The following is a 22,892-nucleotide window of genomic DNA, read 5'->3' on the forward strand; positions in this document are numbered from 1 at the left end:
GGAAATAATCAATATGTCCTACAATAAGTGAATGGTCAAACTCTGGTACATCCATCCTATGGAATACTACTCAGTAGTAAAAATGAACTGTTGGCCGGGCACAGTGGCTCACCATGTTATCCCAGCATTTTGGGAGGCCGAGGCGGGCGGATCATGACGTCAGGAGTTCAAGACCAGCATTGCCAATATGTTGAAATCCTATCTCTACTACTAATACAAACATTACCCGGGCATGGTGGCATGCGCCTGTAGTCACAGCTACTTGGGAGGCTGAAGCTGGAAAATCGTTTGAACCTGGGAAGCAGAAGATGCAGTGAGCCGAGACACTGCACTCCAGCCTGGGCGACAGAGTGAGACTCCATCTCAACAACAACAACAACAACAACAACAACAATGAACTATTGATACACAAATATCAATATTTTGGAGGAATCTCCATGGAATTATGCTGAGTGAAATAAGCCCCTAAAACATTATATACTATAAGATTTCATTTGTATGGCATTGTAGAAAAGACAAAATTGTAGAAATGAAAAAGAGATTAGTGGTTGCCAGAGGTTAGGAATGGTGGATGGGAGGAGAGTGACTATTACTAAAAATGAGTAGCACAAGGGATAGCATTGTGGTGGTGGTGATGAAAAAATGTTCTTTACCTTTTTTTTTTTTCTGAGAGGGATTCTCACTCTGTCACCTAGGCTGTAGTGCAGTGACATGATCTCGGCTCAGTGCAACCTCTGCCTCCCGGGTTCAAGCGATTCTCCTGTCTCAGCCTCCCATGTAGCTGGGAATACAGGTGCATACCACCATGCCCAGCTAATTTTTGTATTTTTAGTAGATACGGAGTTTCTCCATGTTGGCCAAGCTGGTCTCGAACTCCTGACCTCAAGCAATTTGCCAACCTCGCCCTCCCAAAGTGCTAGGATTACAAGCGTGAACCACTGCACCTGGCCATGTTCTGTATCTTTTTTTTTCCTGAAATATAAGCTTTATTTTAAATTTAAAGAAATATTAAAAATGAACTTTTTTTTTTTTTTTTTTACAATTATAATCAAGCACTCAAAACAATTTAGGAATGTTAAACACTAATTCTTAATTGAAAATAATGACATCCATAGAATACATCCTGGTGTTGGCCAACATGAAGTTTACTTAATATTAGTATTTCTTATATGCTTAACCATTCATCCTTCCTAAAATTCAATGACAACAATGATTTGACTTTATAAGGTGAAGTCTTTTATGTAATTCCCTAGAGATAACCTTTTCAAATACAAAACATTTATACCACCAAGGAAATTATAAAAACATATATAAAGTATACTGAAGGATGTGATTTAAAGGCTATCTGTATATGTAGATGCGTTTAACCTTAGAAAGCACATATACACATCAAAACACTTTCACCATTCAGATGCCATTACATTCTCTTACATTACAAAGCAAACAGCAGCTGCACAAACGTTGTTCTATTATGTGTTAACTGAAAAAAATAGATACTCCACAAAAAGATTTTGAAGACACATGGAGTGGAATGTGCCCGCATTAAGAGCAGAGCTTTTACAGGACCGCCTGATCCAGCCGGCTCCCAGCGACCACTGAAAACAGCTACTACCCTCAGAACGACAAGATGGTCTTGTTAATTATTTCACTGGACTCTCGAATCTCATTCTCTTTGACCACCAGCAGAGGCGAAACCTGATGATGTCACCATGGGTTGGCTTGGCCAGAAGTGGATAATCTTGAAGTCGTAGACACACCTTCGAAGCATAGCAATCTTTGGTTTCTTTAATAACAATAGCAATTAATAATTCTTTTCCTCCCAGGCACAGTGGCTCACGCCTGTAATCCCAACATTTTGGGAGGCTGAGGTGGGTGCATCACCTGAGGTCAGGAGTTCGAGACCAGCCTGGCCAACATGGTGAAACCCTGTCTCTACTAAAAATACAAAAATTAGCCGGGCATAGTGTTGTGCACCTGTAATCCCAGCTACTCAGGAGGCTGAGGCAGGAGAATTGCTACAACCCAGGAGGCAGAGGTTGCAGTGAGCCAAGATCACACCATTGCATCCAGGGCAACCAGAGTGAACCTCTGACTAAATACATACATATATGCATACATACATACACACATACATACAATAATTCTTCTCCTCTTACAGCAGTTACAGCATCAGAAGGTAGCTTCATGGGTTAATTTCTCAAGAGAATACCCATTTTTTTCCTGCATTTTCAGCAAGGTTTTCTTCTTCTAAAACCTCAAGGGCTGTGATGCCCACTCAGCAGCCTAGTGGATTGCCACTGTATGTAGGCCCATGTTCGCCTGGCTTAATGGTCAGCATTATGCCATTGTCCCACAGTACTACAGGCACGGAGTATCAGCCTCCAGAAAGGGCCTTTCCAAGGAGGCTATATCAGGTCTGACATTTTCATGATCAACAGCTAGTCATCTACCAGTTCTGGCCAATCCTATCTGTATTTCATCAGCAATGAACAGAACCAAGCTGGGAGCACGAGATGGGATGAGGGTAAGTTAATATACTACAAAGTTTACTGTTTTTATGGAGATTCAGCTGGTCTGTCCTTCCTTCCTTCCTTCCTTCCTTCCTTCCTTCCTTCCTTCCTTCCTTCCTTCCTCCCTCCCTCCCTCCCTCCCTCCCTCTCTCTTTCTTTTTCTCTTTCTTTTCCTTTCATGTATGTATGTATTTATTTATTTGACAGTCTTGCTCTGTCGCCCAAGCTGGAGTGCAGTGGTGTGATCTCAGCACAATGCAACCTCTGCATTCCTGGTTCAAATCATTAAGTGAGCCTAGGAGGTGAAGACCAGCCTGGGAAACATAGTAAAAGGCAGGGTGGTGCATGCCTGTAGTCCCAAGGCCGAGGCAGGAGGATCTCTTGAGCCCAGGAGGTAGAGACAAGCCTGGACAACATAGCAAAACTGTCTCTACTAGAAAAATTAAAAATATTAGTGGGGGCAGAATGGTGTGAGCCTGTAGTCAGGAGGCTGAGGTGGGAGGATTGCTTGAGCCTGGGAGGTTGAAGCCAGCCTGGTCAACATAGTGAAACCCCATTTCTACTAACAACAAGAACAACAAAAAAATTGCGTGGGTGGGATGGCTCACCCCTGTCGTTGGGAGGCCAAGGTGGGAGGATGGCTTGAGCCCAGGAGGTCAATACCACCCTGGCCAACATAGCAAAAGCCTGTCTCTCCTAAATAAATAAATAAATAAATAAATAAATAAATAAACAAATAAATAAAATAAAAAAGAGCAGAGCAGAATGGCACATGCCTGTAGTCCTGAGGCTGAGGGGAAAGCATTACTTGAGCCCAGGAGATTGAGGCCAGCCTGGGCAACATAGTGAAACCAGTTTCCACTAAAGAAACAAACAAACAAAGAAACAAACAAAAAAATAGTGTAGGCAGGGTGGTGCATGCCTATAGTCCCGAGGCTGTGGTGGAAGGATCCCTTGAGCCCAGGAGATTGAGGCCAGCCTGGTCAACATAGTGAAACCTGGCTTCTACCAAAAAAAAAAAAAAAAAAAAAAAAAAAGCATGGGCAGGGTGGTGCATGCCTGTAGTCTCAAGGCTGCGGTGGGAGGATCCCTTGAGCCCAGGACGTTGAGGCCAGCCTGGCCAACATAGGGAAACGGTCTCTATTAAAAAATAAAAAAACAAAAAATATTAGTGGGGGTGGGGTGGTTCACGCCTGTAGTCCTGAGAACGAAGAAGGAGGATTGGCCAAGGCGGATGTAACCAATACCACAATCACATCACATAAGTAAGTACATTTTCCTCTCTCCAGGGCTACAGGTAAAGGATGGTAATTTTGCACACCACACTTAGATTCCCTTTCAAAAATGTAATCAGAGGTTGGAGGGCCTCGGACTGTTTTTTTCAGTTGCAACAGATGTAGAAGCCACTGAAGAATGAACGCCACGACTAAGTACAGCAAAGTTCTGCAAATGTGCTAGTTTGGTAAACATTGTGTCTTTCAAGTAGAAAAATCACAGATCTGACTATTTTTTTCTTCCCACAGTTCAGACTAGAATACAGATTTTTAACCCAAGATCCAGGGACAGTCTTCAGAGAGATCAATTTCCCCTGATGGTGCCTGAGGACCACCCACTTTGTCGCAGTGGCAACAAAATGTGGCTGGAAGAGGAGACAATATTCTGCAATGTCACTGCCCAAGGATGATGGACCAATCAGGGCAGTTAGTGAACTCCATCTGGCCAATCAGAAGTCAGAACAGTAGGCGGGATAAGTGAAGCGCATGTGGCAACTATCAGTCCAGCCTCCAGGGACAGAACCTTCTCAAAGTGGGGGCGGAGACTCTGATTTTCCCGCCTAAAGCATCCCCAGGGATTGGCTACTTTAAGTTCAGAGTACGCATGCTCTGGCTTTCTCTCTCGATGCTTCCACGGAGTACGCACCCTCTGATTTTCTCTTTCGATTCTTCCAAAATCAGAGTAAGTATGCGTTGATTTTCTTTTTCCATTCTTCCTACCCCTCCCCTCCTCCGCGGTGCATTTGTTACCTAGTTTTAATAAGGAATGTATATGAGGTAGGTCGCCATCTCAAATCCTTCCTGTCAGTTTCTAACTTTTTCAGGTACAGGATTTTTCCTAAGAACTCCACAGTAACTTAAGAAATTTGGGCAAGGCATGGTGGCTCACGCTTGTAATCCCAGCAGTTTTGGAGGCCACAGCTGGTGCTGGTGGATCACTTGAACCCATGAGGCGGAGGTTGCAGTGAGCCATGATCACACCACTGCATCCCAGCCTGGGCAACAGAGAGAGACTGTGTCTCAAAAAAAAAAAAAAAAAAAAAAAAAAAGCTCACTAAAATCTTTCCTCCTGGGATCAAGTGATCCTCTCGCTTAGGCCTTGGGACTACAGGCACACACCACTCTGCTTCTGCTAAGTTTTTTTTTTTTTTTTTTTTTGGTGTTTTAGTAGAGATGGTTTCGGTATGTTGGCCAGGCTGGTCTCAAGCTCCTGGGCTCAAGCGATCCGCCCACCTTGGCCTCCCAAAGTGCTGGGGTGGTACAGGCCTGCTCCACCACCCCCAGCTAATTTTTTGTGTTTGTTGTAAACACGAGGGTTTTGCTATTTTTCCCAGCCTGGTCTCGACCACCTGGGCTCAAGCCATCTGCGTGTCTCAGCCTGCCAAAGTGCTGGGATTACAGGTGTGTGCCATGGCGTCTGGCTGATTGCTGCATCTTAAAACTCCCCACATTCTCTCTTAGTGTTGGTGGGCTCTTGTAGTCTGAGATATTCTACCTCTCTTCTTCTAATAATGTACAGATCACCCAGTAATACCCTCTAAATCCGTTCATATTAGCCATGCTCATTTCTCTTCAACAGAACAGAACCCCCCATCCCTCTGCCTGATTGGATCCATCACCAGAGAGACCATGTTATCTCTGGGACTCACTTCCCTTCCTTTATTTATTGAGTGGGGGTGTTTGAATGCCCCCACTGAATACAATTACACAGTCACATTCCTGCCTCCGGAACAAGGGTCTGTACATCTTTCAGGGTAAGCCTAGCCCCAGGGAAACTACTAACAACAGTAGCCAACCCCCTCCCAAAGACTCAAGGCGGCTTTGCCCATAGGAAACCTGTCATCCCCAATCAATACTTCTTCCAGAGACCCCCCAGCTCCCTGTTTCCATCTGACTTCTCCCCATGTCCTTACTTAGGGAGAGATAAGCCCCGGATGGAGAAATGCAGCACCTGATTCCAGGTGACAGAGTGTGGCCGGCCTTCACTGATTTCTCCCTCCACAGGACCAAAGGTCCTGTGGCTGGAAAGTCTCAGGCTGTTTCTCTTGCAGGTCAGACTGCTCCTGGTGCCATGAATGGAGACGACGCCTTTGCAAGGAGACCTAGGGTTGGTGCTCAAATACCAGAGAAGATACAAAAGGTGAGGTGACCTGGAGAGGGTATAATAGTGACCCAGGAGACAGTGTGGAGTGAGCAGGTTTCTGAGGAGAGGAGGATAGAGATACTGGGGACAAGGAGCAGGGTCTTGGGGGAGATCTGGACCCTTGGGAGCCTCCCACCCTTGCTCTGTCATCACCTAGCATCCCTGGAGACAAGTCTGTGACAGTGCACTATATTTAGTGACTCTTATTCCATTCAGGAAGGTGGGACGAGAGCCAGCCAGCAGCATTAAAGCCCTACTGTGTGGCAGGGGAGAAGCTAGGGTAGGTCCCTGATGTTGTCTCAGTTAGCCATGACATCAACCAGGACGAATTATCATCTCCACTTCCCAGATCCAGCACACAGGAAGCGGCTCCAGCTGAATGGCAGACATGCCTAGCTGAGTCACTGCCAGAATTCCTTTTCTTTTCTTCTGTAGGCCTTCGATGATATTGCCAAATACTTCCCTAAGAAAGAGTGGGAAAAGATGAAAACCTCAGAGAAAATCATCTATGTGTATAAGAAGAGAAAGTATGAGGCCATGAATAAACTAGGTAACAGAAAGTTCTAGGTAGAGACAAGTCTGGGGACACATGAGCATCCCTTTTCCTGCTTTGGCTACTTCTTAGACTGCAGAAGGTACCTCACGTTTTCCTTTTGTGCAGGGAAAAATTGCAAGGCAGCTTCTGGGTGTTTTGCTCTTTTGTATCCCGTCAGGGCTGAGGGCAAGGGCTGGCAACAGTGGAGCTCAGACCAGGATCCTGCACGTTTCTCTCCCTTAGGCGTCTGTTCGGATAAGTCCAAGTGTCTCTGTGGCATCCCGGCACCCCCACACTGTCCCTACCTTCCTTCTCTCGGCTTGCATCTTTCCTTCTTTCTTTCTTTCTTTCTTTCTTTCTTTCTTTCTTTCTTTCTTTCTTTCTTTCTTTCTTTCTTTGAGTCTCACTCTGTCACCTAGGTTAGAGTGCCGTAGTGCAATCATAGCTCACTGCAGCCTTGAACTCCTGGCCTCAAGCAATACTCCAACCTTAGCCTCCCAAAGTACTGGTACTACAGACATAAGCCACCGTGGCAGGCCTAAGCTTGCCTCTTAAGGAATAAACATTTTGCTTCTTTCTAGGTTTCAAGGCCACCCTCCCACCTTTCATGCGTAATACAGTGGCCGAAGACTTCCAGGGGAATGATTCTGATAATGACTGTAATCGCGGGGATCAAGGTGAGTAGATGGGAAGGGGCCGGAAAGAGTCTCCTCAAACCCAACTGCTTTTCAGCTCAGCTACCTGGGAAAGATCCTCAGGCATTTGTTCCCTCACACACATCAGGGCTGAGTGAAAAAAAAATTGCGTGCAGAAACTTAACTACAGAGGCCATTCATATAAAATTTTAAAACATGCAAAACAAGAATATATTTTTATAGATAATAAGTAAATGGTAAAGGTATACAAACATGAATGTGAATAAAAAGCCATCAAATTAAGGTGACTGCCTGTAAGTGGAGGAGGGAAGGCAGGGATTGGTGAGTGCTGCACAGACAGCTTCAGCCGTGACTTGTTGATAGTGTGTTTTCTTTGTTTTTGAGGTGGAGGTTCACTCTTGTGGCCCAGGCTGGAGTGCAATAAGGCAATCTCAGCTCACTCCAACTTTCACCTCCTGGGTTCAAGTGATTCTCTTGCCTCAGCCTCCCGAGTAGCTGGGGTTACAGGTGCCCACCCCCACACCCAGCTAATTTTTTTATTTTTGGTAAAGAAGGGGTTTCACCATGTTGGCCAGGCTGGTCTCAAACTTGCTGACCTCCGGTGATCCACCCATCTCAGACTCCCAAAGTGCTGGGATTACAAATGTGAACTACCACACCTGGCCTGTTTGTAGTTTTTCTAATATTCTGAATAAATAAATCAGACCTAACATAGCTGTGGGGTGATGTTGAGATCTGACTGGACTCAGTATTATTCCCTATGCTTTTCTTTGTGTTTGAAATATTTCTTTTTTAAAGGACATGTTGTTCTTCCTAAGCACTGTTAATGAATCAAAGGACAGTTAAGAAAATGTTACAAGAAAAAAGAAAGAAAGAAAGAAAATGTTACAACTGTAGATCCGCCAAAAACTTCCAGAGTTTGTTTCATTAACAGCATGTAGGTATTGGATAGGTATCTTAGGAGTGAGGGTGATGAACACATTATGTAATAAAGATCGCTGTTATTCTGTATTTTATCAAAACCAAATAGCCTTCTCATTCCCAAAGAACTGATTCTCTGCGGTGAGCTGGGAGGTGAGTTTGAAAGAGTGATCCCTCATCCAACACACAGAGAGTTTTCCCACTTGTCAGTGAGGAGAGATAATATAGGGTGAAAAAGCGACAGGTTACTGGGTAGAAATCTTTGTATATTTCGGGAATATAAAGGGGACATATGTATTTGCTTGCTCTTCTGCTCTAACCACACAATTATAAGACAAGGTCAGAATGTCCAAACTGTCTCCAATTACTGTCTCTATTACTCCCCAACTAAACAGGCCAGATTCTACCATCTCGCACAATCACTATAAGAGGTCTGAAAATCCAGTGCTTGTGTATCTGCCAAGTTTTTGACATTAAAGGAGTGTCTTTATACTGAAAATATTTCAGAGCCACTGGACTAAATCATCCATGGTTCATCACACATTTAACAGCTTAATTGACATACCATAAGATTCACCCATTTGAAGTGTACAGTGATTTTCAGTTGTTGCACATCTTGAGAGAATACAGTTCAGATCCCCAAACAATCAATTTAGTTATTTGGGAAAATGTGAAAGATATGTAATGGAAGAAGATGAGACTGTGATGGGGTTTAACCCCCATTTGATAAACCATGAGATGGAAAATTCTGAATTGATGCCACAGATAAATGCACCAACCATGACTAAACATAATTCAGAAGCAAATCTCAAATAATTCCTCAACAATGAGTGAACTCATAACCCTCTGCTGCAGAATGCCCTCATGTGACAGAAGTCTCTCTAGAGTTTGGAAATCTTTACCAACAAAGAAAAATGCTGATGTATTCTCTTTCAGTTGAACGTCCTCAGATGACTTCCGGCAGGCTCCAGGGAATCTTCCCAAAGGTGAGTATCTCTCAAATCTAAAGGACCAGAGAACCTTTGTCTCTTCAAGGATGTGAACACTGGTAAGAGCGGGAGAATATAAAAAATGCCCTCACTGCCTCCTTCCCCCCATGTCTATCACAACACCTGATGTAGCATCGACGGCTTGATAATACTAAGAGTTGTGATCCTTAATACTTCTTTTGTTTTCATAGTGATACCAGATACTATTTTAAGCAGTTCACATGGCTTAATTTATTTAATCCTTAAGAAGACCTCTATGACGTTGTTTCTGTTGTTATCTCCAAATAATAAAGAGTCACACACTTCGGTTGTCATCCATACAAAAGCCATGTGACTTGGTGCAAATCTTCTAAGTTCTCTGAGCTCCAGATTCCTGGTCCATGAAATGGAAGTAAAGAATTGTAGTTCATGTTATAGATCATAGTTATCAGGAACATAATAAAATGAGGCTATCGGGGTACAGAGATGTTAAAGAATGTTCCTGGGGCACAGTGGCAGTGGTAGTCTAATCCAGAGCTCCAAGCCATTTAAAGCTCATTCACGTTTGCATTTGTTTATGAAGTTCAGATGTTGCTCACTAGGGCTTTACCCCATAGGGCCTGCTGGTGCTTCTGTTGAGACACCCACTCTCGGAACAGGAAGGAGCAGCTGACCTTTGCTCTGTAACTGGGGCCACTCACATGGCCTAAGTGTCCCTTTGACAGTTGACCCCTCCCTACTGTGAGCTCCTTGAGGGCCTTGTCTGCACCTGGGGCATCTGGGAAACCCCAGTCCCAGTCCAGGGGATCCCTCGGAGGCCCCTGAGTGAGTGATCCCACAAGTGCAGATTCAACTCTGGTTCAGAGGGTAAAGGGATCTGGGAGTTGGGTTGCCAGTGTGGAGACCGAATTCAAAGAAGGATCCAGAAAGGTATTGATTGTTATTATCACTATATTTAAACAGTGTTTACAAGCTCAGAGATGACTTTCCCTTAGCCTATCGTATATGTATTGTTCACTATTTCATAAGCGAGGAAGCTGAATAAAAAGTAGATTAAGAGCGGGGCACGGTGGCTTGCGACTGCAATCCCAGCACTTTGGGAGGCCAAGGCGGGTGGATCACGAGGTCAACAGATCAAGACCATCCTGGCCAACATGGTGAAACCTTGTCTCTACCTAAAATTCAAAGCTTAGCGGGGCGTGGTAGTGCCTGCTTGCAGTCCCAGATACTCCAGAGGCTGTCACGGGAGAATCGCTTTAGCGCGGGAGTTGGATGTTGCAGTGAGCCGAGATTGTGCCACTGCACTGCAGCCTGGCAACAGAGCGAGATTCCGTCTCAAAAAAAAAAAAAGGTAGCTTAAAGTTGTTGGTCAGTGACACATCCCAATATCCCAATGCAACCAGAATTGGTATGGGCACCACCTCACTTAATTCCACATTCAGTGGTGGTGCCTTGGTAGGGTGGTATGCCATATCTGATAACTGCTTTCTTTGCTGCCTAGATTAATTTAAGCAAACCATTTCTTTACCTCTCCATTCACTGTATTCATCTCCCAATACCATCTTTTTCAGCAGTGTTTTGTCTCCCTTCTATGTTTTTACATTTACTCTCCAGCAGCTGTCTAAGAGCTTATATGAGATCCCTTGTATTTTATAGAAGCTCTTCCTTTTGTAGACCTTGTGAATTCTTAGAATGCTGTCCTTCTTCCAATCTTCTGTATACCACACTCTCAGTTACATGGAGATTTTTGCTGTTTGCAAGAATGTCAGTCTTAAAAGAGTGTGAAGATAAGCATTCTAGCTCTGGAAACCATATTCACATAGGCCATTCCTTTCCCGTCTAACCTTCCAGGTTTCTCCTCATTTACGCCTGTGTAACTCTTCCAGTGTTGTTGAGAACATTGATTGAGGTAATGCATGCGAAGACGCTTTGTAAGTTCTAAAGCACTATAGAAATGTGACTGATACTATTTATCTGTGACCTCCACATTATAAAGATCATGCCTGAGAAGCCAGCAGAGGAAGGAAATGATTCGAAGGAAGTGCCAGGAGCATCTGGCCCACAGAACGATGGGAAACAGCCGTGCCCACCGGGAAAACCAAGTACCTCTAAGAAGATTAACAAGAGATCTGGTAAGAGGAAATAATTTGGGAACGACCCCTCTGGCTTCCCTGGCTATGTTCAGGTGTGGGGACTGGGTGTGTGGCATGGATCCCAGACAAGCCTGGGTCCAGGCTGGGCTGAGGAGCTCGCCCAACTCCAGATGAGATGCTAGACATGACTTCCAGAGACACAGACTGGAGTTGTCATCCATATAAAAAGCCACGTGACTTGGGGCAAGTCTTCCAAATTTTCTCAGCTCCAGATTCCTAGTCCATAAGATGGAAATAAAGAATCATAGTTCATAAATTGTTTGGAGGCATTAAATTTAATCTAGAAGGCCAGATGACATGAAAGGTGCTCAAGCAATTCTATCTGTGATAACCCGGGATCATATCTTACTCAGCTCAATGCCTGATACCCAATACAGGTGTACTTCAGAGATATTGTAGATCCGGTTCCAGACCACTGCAATCAAGTGAGTCACACACTTTTTTTTTTGTTTGGCAGTGCATAAAAACATTATGTTTTCACTATACTATACTGTAGTCTACTAACTGTGTAATAACATTATATCTAAAAATGTACATACCTTAATTTTAAAATAATTGTTTAAAACGCTAACAATCTTCTGAGTCTTCAGTGACTACCTCTTTTTTCTGGTGGAGGGTCTTGCCTCGGTGTTGATGGCTGCTGGCTGATCAAGATGGTGGTTGCTGAAGGGTGGAGTGGCTGTGGCAGTTTCTTAAAAGAAGACAACAAAGAAATTTGCCACATCGATTAGCTCTCTCTTTCATGAAGGATTTCTCTGTAGTATGTGGTGCTATTGGATAGCATTTTACCCACAGTGGAACTTCTTTAAAGTTGGAGTCAATTCTCTCTAGCTATGAAAGTCCTAGAAGGCATCTCATCCAATAGAAGGCTATTTTATCTACAATGAAAATCTGTTGTTTAGTGTAGCCAACTTCAACAGTGATCTCGGCTTGATCTTCCGGATAAGTTGCTGCAGCTTCTCCGTCAGTGTTTGCTGCTTCACCTTGCACTTTTATGTTATAGAGATGGCTTCTTTCCTTAAACCTCATGAACCACCCTCTGCTAGCTTCACACATTTCTCCTGCAGCTTCTTCACCTCTCTCAGCTTTCATGGACTTGAAGAGAGTTCGGGTGTTGCTCTGAATTAGACTTTGGCATAAGGGAATGTTGTGGCTGGTTTCGTCAAATATCCTGACCCCTCAAACTTTCCCTATTTCAGCAGTAAGTCTGTTTTGCTTTCTTATTCCTGTGCTCACTGGAGTATTAGTATTATTATTTCCTTCAAGAACTTTTCCTTTGCATTCACAGCTTGCCTGTTTGATGCAAGAGGCAGAGCTTTCAGCCTGTCTTGGCTTTCCACATGCCTTCCTCACTAAGCTTAGCCATTTCTAGCTTCTGATTTAAAGTGAGAGACATGCGACTCTTCCTTTCATTTGAATAATTAGCGGCCATTGTAGGGTTGTTCACTGTCCTAATTTCAGTGTTGCTGTGTCTCAGGAAATAGGGAGGCCCGAGAGAAGGAGGAGAGATGGGGAACAGCTCATCGGTGGAGCAGTCAGACCACACAACATTGGTCGATTAAGTTTGTCATCTTCTATGGGTGCAGTTCCTGGTACCCCCGAAACAATTACACAAAACAGGGTGATTATAGTCAATAATAACTTAATTGTACATTTTATAAAAACTATAAGAGTAATTGGATTGTTTGTAACAGAAGGATAAATGGTTGAGGGCATGGAGACCCTATTTTCCATCATGTGATTATTATGCATGGCATGCCGGTATCAAAGCATCTTACGTACCCCTTAAGAATATACACCTACTGTGGACCCCAAAAATAAAAAATACGGACAGGCTCTGTGGCTTACGCCTGTAATCCCAGCACTTTGGGAGGCTGAGGCAGGCCGATCATGAGGTCAGGAGATTGAGACCATCCTGGCTAATACAGTGAAACCCTGTCTCTACTAAAAATACAAAAAGTTAGCTGGGTGTGGTGATGGGCGCCTGTAGTCCCAACTACTTGGGAGTCTGAGGCTGCAGAATCGCTTGAACCCAGCAGGCAGAGGTTGCAGTGAGCCGAGATTGCTCCATTGCACTCCAGTCTGGGTGACAGAGCCAGACTTTGTCTCAAAAAAAAAAAAAAAAAAAAAAAAAAGCAAAAAGTAAAATTATTTTAAAAGATTAAAAAACAACAAAAACAATGGCAGTAATAATATCAAAACTCACTGATGACAGATCACTATAACAGATATAATAATAATGGAAAAGTGTAAAATTGATGAGAGTTTCCAAAAAAAAAAATTGCAGCATCTGTGAAACACTATGAAAATGTGGTGCAATTAAAAAATGTATGCCTGTGTGCCCTTAATAAACACATGCTGAATGAAAGGAGGTATGGCTGGATGTCCCCATAAGTGAAGAAGTTGAGACTCTAAGCTCGACAACCGAAGGAGCCAGAAGCTAAAACTTTAACTGGCATTTGGCGTGTGTTGTTGTGGGTCTAAGGTCTCAGACTCTAAGCCACAGAATGAAAAACTGGATAAAGAAGGCCCATGGCACTGGGGAGGGCGGAGGCATCTACTTTTTTGGAGAAAACAGAGACTAACACTCTCCACCCTACCCAACCCTCATCTTCCAACTCTTCCCCATCATAGGACCCAAAAGAGGGAAACATGCCTGGACCCACAGACTGCGTGAGAGAAAGCAGCTGGTGATTTATGAAGAGATCAGCGACCCTGAGGAAGATGACGAGTAACTCTGTAAGTGAACCTTCGGCTCATCCCCCACATCCCTGCAGATGTGCTATTCTGTTGTGGTACTGGTATCCCATCTTACCACTTGTTTCCCAAATCATTCCCTTCTCATAATTTTCTAGGGTACAGCATTGAGGCTGAATGATGAGATTTCCCATGTTTTTGTTTTGTTTTGTTTTGTTTTGTTTTGTGTTTTTCTCGGAGTATCCCTTTGTGGCCCAGGCTACAGTGCAGTGGCACGATCTCGGCTCACTGCAAGCTCCGACTCCTGGGTTCACGCCATTCTCCTGCCTCAGCCTGCCCAGTAGCTGGGACTACAAGCACCCACCACTATGCCTGGGTAATTTTTTTTGTATTTTTAGTAGAGAAGGGGTTTCACCGTGTTAGCCAGGATGGTCTCGGTCTCCTGATCTTGTGATCTGCCTGCCTCGGCCTCCCAAAGTGCTGGGATTACAGGCGTGAGCCACCATGCCCGGCCTTTGCAAGCTCTTTCTACTTCCTGCCCTGTATATCCAGGGATCCTCCCTACCCAGGAAGCTGTGGGATCCCAAACCCCAGGTGAGCCCTGATACGCGGGCCACACCTTCCTCTAGCCTAGGAATGGATAAACCAGGCGAGGAAGTCACTGTGGCATGTGCAGATGGTTCACTTCGCGGAACAGTGGAACGCCTGTACAGGTCCTGAGGTAGGGCAGAATCGGAGCGTGCAGGATCTGCAGGTCAGGAGGAGATGAGATTAAGTTGTGACGCGGAGGGAACTCACTGCCACTTACTTTCCTTCTCTGTTCTCGCCTCAGCCTTGGAGAAATGACACATGCCGATGATGAGAAGCAGAACTTGGTGACCTTTCACGAACATGGGCATGGCTGCGGACCCCTCATCATCAGGTGTATAGGAAGTGAAAGCAAGTGTTCACAACAGTGAAAAGTTGAGTGTTATTTTCCTTAGTGTGCCAAGACTTCGATGTTAGCATTTCCGTTGTATATTCTTACAGTGTGCCATTCTGTTAGATATTAGCGTTTTCATTGATAAGCAAGATATACTTAACGCATATTTCGGTTTGTGTATCCACGCACATACCTTAGAAAACAAGTATAGTCAGGTAATCTCCGCATAGAACAACACTGCTCTCCTCTCCCCCGAGATGTGACTACTGAGGACAAGTCTGAGTGTTTCATGTCAGATTTTCTCCTCTGCATTTACAAACCCCACACACACACAGACACTAAGTACCACTATAAGCATCTCCCATCTGCTTTTCCCCATTGTCATGCGTCCTGGTCAAGCCCCCTCACTCTGTTTCCTGTTTAGCATGCACTCCCCTCATCTGATTCCCTGTATCAGTCACTAACAGTTAATAAAACTTTGCAAAATTCCCCAGTTGTTTGCTCCTCTCATTATTGTGCATACAGAGCTGTGCACAATGTGTATTTCTTTAGAAAAGATTCTTAGAAGTGGAATTGCTGCGTCAAAGGAGTCATTTATTCAACAGAAACTTAATGAGTGCATCCTCATGCTGAGCGCTGTTCTAGGTGCTGGAGAGACATCAGGGAACAAGGCAGACAGATGTTCCTGACCACCATTCTAGAGGAGGATGTTTCCAGTTGTTGGGTTTGTTTGTTTGATTGTTTTTTCTAGAGAAAGAGTCTTGCTCTGTCCAGGCTAGAGTGCAGGAGCATGATCATAGCTCAATGCAGCCTTAAACTCGTGGGCTCAAGCGATCCTCCCACCTCAGCCTCCAGAGAAGCTGTGACTACAGGCATGCAACATCATGACCCACTGATTTTTTTTAAGGTTTTGTCAAGAAAATCTCTCTATGTTACTCAGGCTGGTCTTGAACTCCTGGGCCAAAGCGATCCTCCCACCTTGGTCTCCTAAAGTGTTGGGATTATCGGCATGTGCCACCGCGCCTGGCCTCCAGTTTTTATTTTGATAGAGACCATACACTTCAGTCCTGGAGCAGGATTCTGCAGCAGGTGGTTGGGCATCTTGGCCTTTGCTCTCTGAATGATTTTCGGGTTCAAGGTCCGGGATGGTCCACTGGGGAGTATGTGGGAGGAGACACAGATGAAATCGTCATCTGGGGAACGTGGAGGAATGAGGAAGATGTGTGCACGGTAGACCCTGTGATGGAAGGGAATAGAAGAGTACACCTAGTCTCCATGCAGGGGAGCAACGGTGGGAAAGTCCCCTGGACAGAAGCATGAGACTGCCCATCAAGGGTCTCACCAACCAAGGGCCTGGGGGCTGGGGTGGGGACGATGATTTGGGAATGGGACAGTTCTTTCTCACAGGTACCATGGCACAGTGCAGAGGGGAAACAGTTGTGGGGAAGGGAAGGGCAGAGGGGAGTCTATTTTAGAACAAATCATTGTGTGTGAATGGAGGCATCAAAGCTCCATTCACACACAACGGACTTGAAACACCAGACCTGAGTGGAGGCAGGATTGGAGCTGTTTTGGCAGTCCATAGCCCATCACCTTGGCCTCCTGGTTCTCCCCAGCCTTGGAAGGAGGACACTATCGTCATTATGCCTCTATGATAGATGAGAGACGGAGTCCCAGACAGATGGTAGGTGTCTTGTCACAGGTCCCACAGCTGGCAGGGGCAGGAGGAGCTGAGTTTGGAGCTCACTGACTCTAGAAACATTAAGGAGGACAGGTGTGTGTGATGGAGGGAGGGAGAATTGAACAAGTCCCGGGTTCTGCCCCCAGTCACAATGTAGAGGCTGTGGGTTCATTTTCCCAAGACAAGGAGCACTCAGAGAGGGAGAGTGCAGGGAGGGAGAGGCAAACGTGGTCATAGTGGGGACAGTGGGAGACAGAGATATGCAGGGTGGGCAGAAGAGGGGCAGGCAAAGAAGCAGGGGAGACCCAAGGCCAACTGTGGGCTGTCAGAGCCACCAGAGGGAGAGGGTGCCAGGAAGGAGGTTGTGGGGCTCCAGGAGCAGCAGAGGTTCCCCAGATCTGTGAGCATGTCCTGCCTGGCACTGCAGGAAGACGTGGCTGCCACCCAGGTCAGTGTGGATGTACCTCTACCTGTGTCTCAGAGGAAACAAATTCTATTTTATCCCAACATAGTTCTGTATTACACAAATGTGACATTCGGCTACTACATATTGAGTATCTTAACCTCCATGCAAATAGAGGAGAGGGTACCCCAAAAGAGATACTGAAGGATTTGATTTTTCTTTCCCCCTGGGATGATGGGATCCATAAGTTGGGTCCCCCAGCCCACAAGGCAGGTGCAAGGAAGCGTGGCTGGAAGATTATGAGTTATGACAGGGAACATTTTTCCTTAGGTTCTTTGGGTATATAAAGCTCCCGACTATCTGTCTGTCGTGGATAAAGAGTGAACATGGTCTCCTCTCCACAAATGTGGTTCTGTCCTTGTTACTGTAAAGGGCTGAAGTTACACCAAGTTCTGATACGTTACTTTTTTTTTTTTTTTTTTTTTTTTGAGACGGGATCTCACTCTGTCTCCCAGGCTGGAGTGCAGTGATGCAAGTCCAGCTCACTGCAGCCTCGATCTCCCAGGCTCAAGGGATTCTCTCATTTCAGCTTCCAATCTAGCTGGGACTACAGGCACATGCCACCACTCCCAGCTAGTTTTTGTATTTTTTTGTAGAGATGACATCCACTATTTTGCCCAGGCTAATCTGGATCAATCCTCCTGCCTCAGCATCCCAAAGTGCTGGGATGACAAGTGTGAGCCACCTCGCCCGGCCTTCAGTTTCTTTAATGAACAATTATCAGAGTTTCATCTTAGAGGCAAAAGTGGCTACTGCCAGTCAATCTGTCTGTGGTGTTGGAGGGGAATCTGGCTGATTCAGATGTTTCCAATGAACTTTTAAATTAACCTACCTGATGATTATCCTAAGGCCCTTTCCAGCTCTGTGTTTTTTTGTTTCAGGGTTTGGAGTTTTTCAGAGGGTTTGTTACAAGGAGCATCTCCTGGGCTGGCGTGGTGTCCCATGATGTAATGTCAGCTCTTTGGGAGGCCGAGGCAGGCAGATCACTTGAGGTCAGGAGTTGGAGACTAGCCTGGCCAATTGGGTGAAACCCCTGTCTCTACTAAAAATACAAAAATTAGCTTGCCGTGGTGGTAGGCCTCTGTGAATTCCAGTTACAATGGGGAGTGAAGCAGGAAAATCACTTGAACCTGGGAGACAGAGGGTGCAGTCAGCCGAGATCAGGCCACTGAACTCCAGCCTGGGCGACAGAGTAAGTCTCTGTCTCAAAAAACAAACAGCATCTCTTTCCTATGGTGATTTGAGCTGTGGTCTTGTCTTCTTGGGTTTCTCTATCAGTCTGATCCCATCTACTCTGTCTCCCAGGAATGCTTCAATATTTCTGGTGGACCACTGACCTGTTTTCCTATTTTCCTCTACTGTTAAAAATTGACCGTTGATAACATTTTCTTACCAGTTCAATGGAATGTTGAGTGGGGCACGGGATCTATCCACCATCTTGCTCCAATCATTTAGGTTTAGATATTTTATGTATATTTGTCACTATATAAGTGTAATTTTTCTCAATTTGGTTTTCTAAATGGTTAATATTGGTATGTAGAAAACCAATCTATTATTGTGTATAATATTTTGTTTTATCCCCTGCATTTTGGCACAAGACTCAATCTGTTTTATTCTCCAAAAAGAAGTGACAGGCTGGGTGCAGTGGCTCACGCCTGTAATCCCAGCACTTTGGGAGACTGAGGTAGGTGGATCACCTGAGGTCAGGAGTTGGAGACCAGCCTGGCCAAGATCGTGAACTCCCTTCTCCACTAAAAATACAATAAAATAAAAAAATTAGCCAAGCATTTGTGGTGTGCGCCTGTAGTGCCAGCTACTAGGGCAGCTGAGGTAGGAGGATCACTTGAACTCAGGAGGCAGAGATTGCAGTGAGCTGAGATTGCGCCACTGAACTCTAGCCGAGGCGACAGAGACTCTATCTCTACATAAAAAAGAAAAAGATAAAAAGAAAACTCACTTCACAGGCAATAGATAGTTATAAAAGGATACTTTATGGACGATTTCATAGGGGAGAGTGATGGAAAGAAAGGATATATATATTTTATATATATATACACAGAGCTGAGCAGTTCACTGCAAAAATCACCAGAACTGCCTTTTTCTCCAAAAATATTACCCGTATGCTATACTACTACTGGTTCTTCTAATCCTTCCCTCTATTCCGCATCCTCAGATTGTCCATTTTTTTATTGGGATAATTTTCCTCTGCCCAGATCTGGGTCCTCAACAACACGTAACACTGTCTTCAGGTGTTTGAATGTCCATTGTTTTAGCTCAGGTTCCCAAGGCAACAGAATTTGGGCCACACAGGACACCTCTAGACAAACTATACTGAGAAACAATGCCTGGAATGGTGCAGTGGGGAGAGGAGAGGAGAGGCAATTTACGTATCTGGCTCTCACTCTTGGTTCTTTTTCTTACTGGTCAAAATTTACCCCACAGGCATGGCCGCCCCCACACTTCTAGACTGCATCAGCTACCCCTCTGACAGCTGTCTGGGCAGCCAGATCCCACACTTTGAAGTGTAGTGTTTCATACAATCCAAAAGTGGTAGCAGAGGCCAGGCATGATGGCTCATGCCTGTAATCCCAGCACTTTGAGAGGCCAAGGCAGGCGGATCATGAGGTTAAGAGTTCAAGACCATCCTGGCCAGCATGGTGAAACCCTGTCTCTACTAAAAATACAGAAAGTAGTTGGGCATGGTGGTGCACGCCTGTAATCCCAGCTACTTGGGAGGCTGTGGAAGGAGAATCACTGGATCCTGGGTGGCAGAGGTTGCAATGAACAGAGATCGCACCACTGCACTCCAGCCTGGGCAACAGAGGGTGATTCCACCTCAAAAACAAACAAACAAAAAAGCAAAACAAACAATAAAAAGTGGTAGCAGAAACCAGAAAGTCCAGATATGTAGCTAATTGGCCTGCTTGTACAGCAGCAGCCAAGGGTGAAAACTAAATGCCCCCAGGCAAGTCCTAAGTTCACCGAGTAACTGGAGTACCCATCTGTGTTAGTTAATTGCCTTTATCTGAAGGAAAAATAAAACTCATATCTCTATGACAAGCGGGTGCTTACAGGTTGGAGCAAGGCACCTAGGCTAAACTCCCCTGGTGACAGGGAGACAGGGACATCATCTTCCTCAGCGTTCACATTTCAAAGGGATGGCTCCAATGCCCTGAAGAAAGACATTCCTAGGGGATGGCTGTAGTGGTTCACGCCTGTAATCCCAACACTTTGGGAGGCTGAGGCTGCAGGATCACTTGAGGTCTGGAGTTCCAGTTCAAGACATTCCTGGGTTATAGGGTGACCAGAAGCTTACATATCAATGAAAGAATTTACAAATACAAATTTTCTCAAGGAAATGCTGTAAGGAAAGTGAAATGGGGAAAGGTTTCCTCTTGCGGTTTTGGCAACAGGAAAAATTCAATTTTATGTTTCATTACTCTTACAATTTCCCCCTTTTGTTATTGTTTTATAATAACACTACAATTTTCTAATGATCTTCACTGCTGTTTCTATCTTTCTCTGTGTAGTTTACAGCCACCTAGATATCCAACAAGTCCATAGTAAAATGCACAACAAAGCAATTATCAAGATTATAAAAGAAAGATTTTTTTTTTTTTTTTCGGGACAGAGTTTTGCTCCCGTTGCCCAGGCTGGAGTGCAATGGCGCAACCTTGGCTCACTGCAACTTCTGTCTCCTGAGTTCAAGCAATTCTCCTGCCTCAGCCTCCCAAGTAGCTGGGATTACAGGCATGTACCACCAGGCCCAGCTAATTTTGTATTTTTTGTAGAGATGGGGTTTCACCATTTTAGCCGGGCTGGTCTTGAACTCCTCACCCCAGGTGATCCACCTACCTAGGCCTCCCAGAGTGTTAGGATTACAGACATGAGCCACCATGCTCAGTCTAGAATGACTTTTTAAATTCAGTATAATACTCACCTTGTCAGGGTGCGAGGTGACCTTTAAAGACATACTGGTTAATTGTGTCAAAATCAAAATAAATTATAGAGACAAATGCCTAAATCAAATGCTCTATTTGGGAATCACGAAATTGCAATTTAGGGCATACACACAGATTGGGGTGGTCTTCAGTATGTGCAATGAACAAAGAGAAGTTGGAAGTTTTATTAGAAAGAAAAATGTTACATATTGTTTTGAAATGAGTCGCATTGGCACTGGAGAAGCTGATTCATTCCCACAGTCAGCTTTCATATTCCCTTTTCTGATCAACATCTTTCCTTCAAAACCTCACTGATCAACCATCTTAAAGTGAGGCTTCATTGTCACTCCATGCCAGGTTTGTCTGGAGTTCAGCATCAAGTTCCATGTTATTAGTCCCATCTGTATTAGCAATCATCTTGACGCACTGGGCTAACATTATCCTGTTAGGAGAACTGGCTTAACAAATAGTAGACAGACAACAAGAACGGAGCTCAAAGATCATAATACCAACATAAGCAGCAATTGTTTTATTTTATTTTAATTTTATTTTATTTCAATGGATTCTTGCTCTGTCTCCCAGGCTGAAGTGCGGTGGCGTGATCCTGGCTCAAAGCAACCTCCATCTCCCAGGTTAAAGTGATTCTCCTGCCTCAGCCTCCCGTGTATCTGGGATTACAGTTGCTCACCACCATGCCTGGCTAATTTTTGTATTTTCAGTAGAGATGAGGTTTCACCATGTTGGCCAGGCTGGTCTCCCACTCCTGACCTCAAGTGATCCGCCCTCCTTGGCATCCCAAAGTGCTGGGATTACAGGCGTGAGCCACCACACCCAGCTATAATTAGCAATAGTATAACAAATTTAGTTTGTACAATGGTTTTGAACCAAGATCCCAAGCCTAGGGGCCACCAGCTAAACAAATCAAAAGACTGTGGGGGAAGTGAATGAGACCTCTTGTAGTCTTTGAGTAGCATTTTAGGACTCAGTTGAATTAAAGTAGAGTGCCAACTCTGTAAAAAGGACCACTAGCTGAAGTAAAGGATTTGGGGGTCGGGTTCTGTCAAGTGAAAAATACAGACATTCGGGGGTAAGAGTCTCATTATGATATGAAGACTTATTCTGATGTCTTTGGAAAAGCTGTCTACAGTGTGGAAATATCATCTTCTCACCCTGATTTGTCATTCGAATGTCTCTGGTTTGGCACTGGACAGTTTGGTGAACTTTTTGTGTGGTCCATACATCAGGCACAAGACTTGTGCCTTAAAATTTACGCACTTTTATCTTATAGGACTTGTAAATCAAATATAAAATCCTAAGTCCCTTGCCCCCAACCATCTGAATGGACTTCCTCCTAAGCCAGGGCTCTTTTAAAATTTAACCCGAGAGATGGTTTCAGGCCATGACAGGAAGTGTGGGTCAGGCATGTCTCATTATACCTCTCTGGCATCAGCATCAACACAGATTTGTTGGATCACCAGGACTTGCGGATCTTGAGGTCAGGAGATGGAGACCATCCTGGCTGACACAGTGAAACCCGGTCTCTACTAAAAATACAAAAAATTAGCTGAGCGTGGTGGCACGCGCCTGTAGTCTCAGCTACTCAGGAGGCTCAGGCAAGAGAATTGCTTGAACCCGGGAGCCAGAGGCTGCACTGAGCGGAGGAGCCACTGCACTGTAGCCTGGCGACATAGCGAGACGAGACTCCGTCTCAAAAAACACGAAACAAACAAACAAAAAAGTTACAAACTATTCTCTCTGAAGCATAGTACCTGAAGGCTTCATCTGCAAATAAGAACTTAAAAAAAGAAAACTAAGAACGACTCACTTCACATAATCAACTTTCACAGTGGTTAAAGCAGAGTCCTGCTTAGCAATACACAAAAATTATCCTTTGTGATCCACTCATTTTACTGCTGTTGACTTTATTGCTTATGCTTTCAGACAGAGACACTCTCCTTTGACCAAACTTGAGTCAGGCTCCTGAGTCCTGCTTCTGACTAGGTCCCAACCTCAGGTTCTGTCCTTCAT

The 22,892-nt window shown here is 44.7% G+C and overlaps 1 protein-coding gene and 1 pseudogene across 4 annotated transcripts; one reads left to right on the top strand and one right to left on the bottom strand.

Annotated features, from left to right (window-relative positions):
* Window positions 1-1,614: 1,614 nt before the first annotated feature.
* Window positions 1,615-4,495, bottom strand: LOC112616321 (annotated as a pseudogene).
* Window positions 4,359-14,782, top strand: LOC112615346 (protein SSX2). Of its 4 annotated transcripts, XM_025371928.1 has the most exons (8): window positions 4,359-4,466; window positions 5,836-5,924; window positions 6,363-6,477; window positions 7,044-7,139; window positions 8,976-9,025; window positions 11,004-11,139; window positions 13,795-13,899; window positions 14,690-14,782. In XM_025371928.1, the coding sequence occupies exons 2-7, from the start codon at window positions 5,856-5,858 to the stop codon at window positions 13,893-13,895; spliced, it is 567 nt and encodes a 188-aa protein (XP_025227713.1). In that variant the 5' UTR covers window positions 4,359-4,466; window positions 5,836-5,855; the 3' UTR covers window positions 13,896-13,899; window positions 14,690-14,782. The 4 variants fall into 4 exon arrangements, with proteins under 4 accessions (XP_025227713.1, XP_025227712.1, XP_025227714.1 ...); XM_025371927.1 differs by lacking the exons at window positions 4,359-4,466; window positions 14,690-14,782 and adding an exon at window positions 12,638-12,707 and having other exon boundaries at window positions 5,842-5,924; window positions 13,787-13,895; XM_025371926.1 differs by lacking the exons at window positions 4,359-4,466; window positions 14,690-14,782 and adding an exon at window positions 6,085-6,207 and having other exon boundaries at window positions 5,856-5,924; window positions 13,795-13,895.
* Window positions 14,783-22,892: the final 8,110 nt, after the last annotated feature.

The sequence above is a fragment of the Theropithecus gelada genome, chromosome X (assembly GCF_003255815.1).
Source record: "Theropithecus gelada isolate Dixy chromosome X, Tgel_1.0, whole genome shotgun sequence".
NCBI classification, from domain to species: domain Eukaryota; kingdom Metazoa; phylum Chordata; class Mammalia; order Primates; family Cercopithecidae; genus Theropithecus; species Theropithecus gelada.

Coding starts and splice junctions, on each gene's coding strand:
- LOC112615346 (XM_025371926.1), top strand. CDS start 5,856: ATGAATGGAGACGACGCCTTTGCAAGGAGACCTAGGGTTGGTGCTCAA. Junction 7,140..8,975: donor CTGTAATCGCGGGGATCAAG/GTGAGTAGATGG, acceptor ATTCTCTTTCAG/TTGAACGTCCTCAGATGACT. Junction 11,140..13,794: donor GAAGATTAACAAGAGATCTG/GTAAGAGGAAAT, acceptor TCCCCATCATAG/GACCCAAAAGAGGGAAACAT.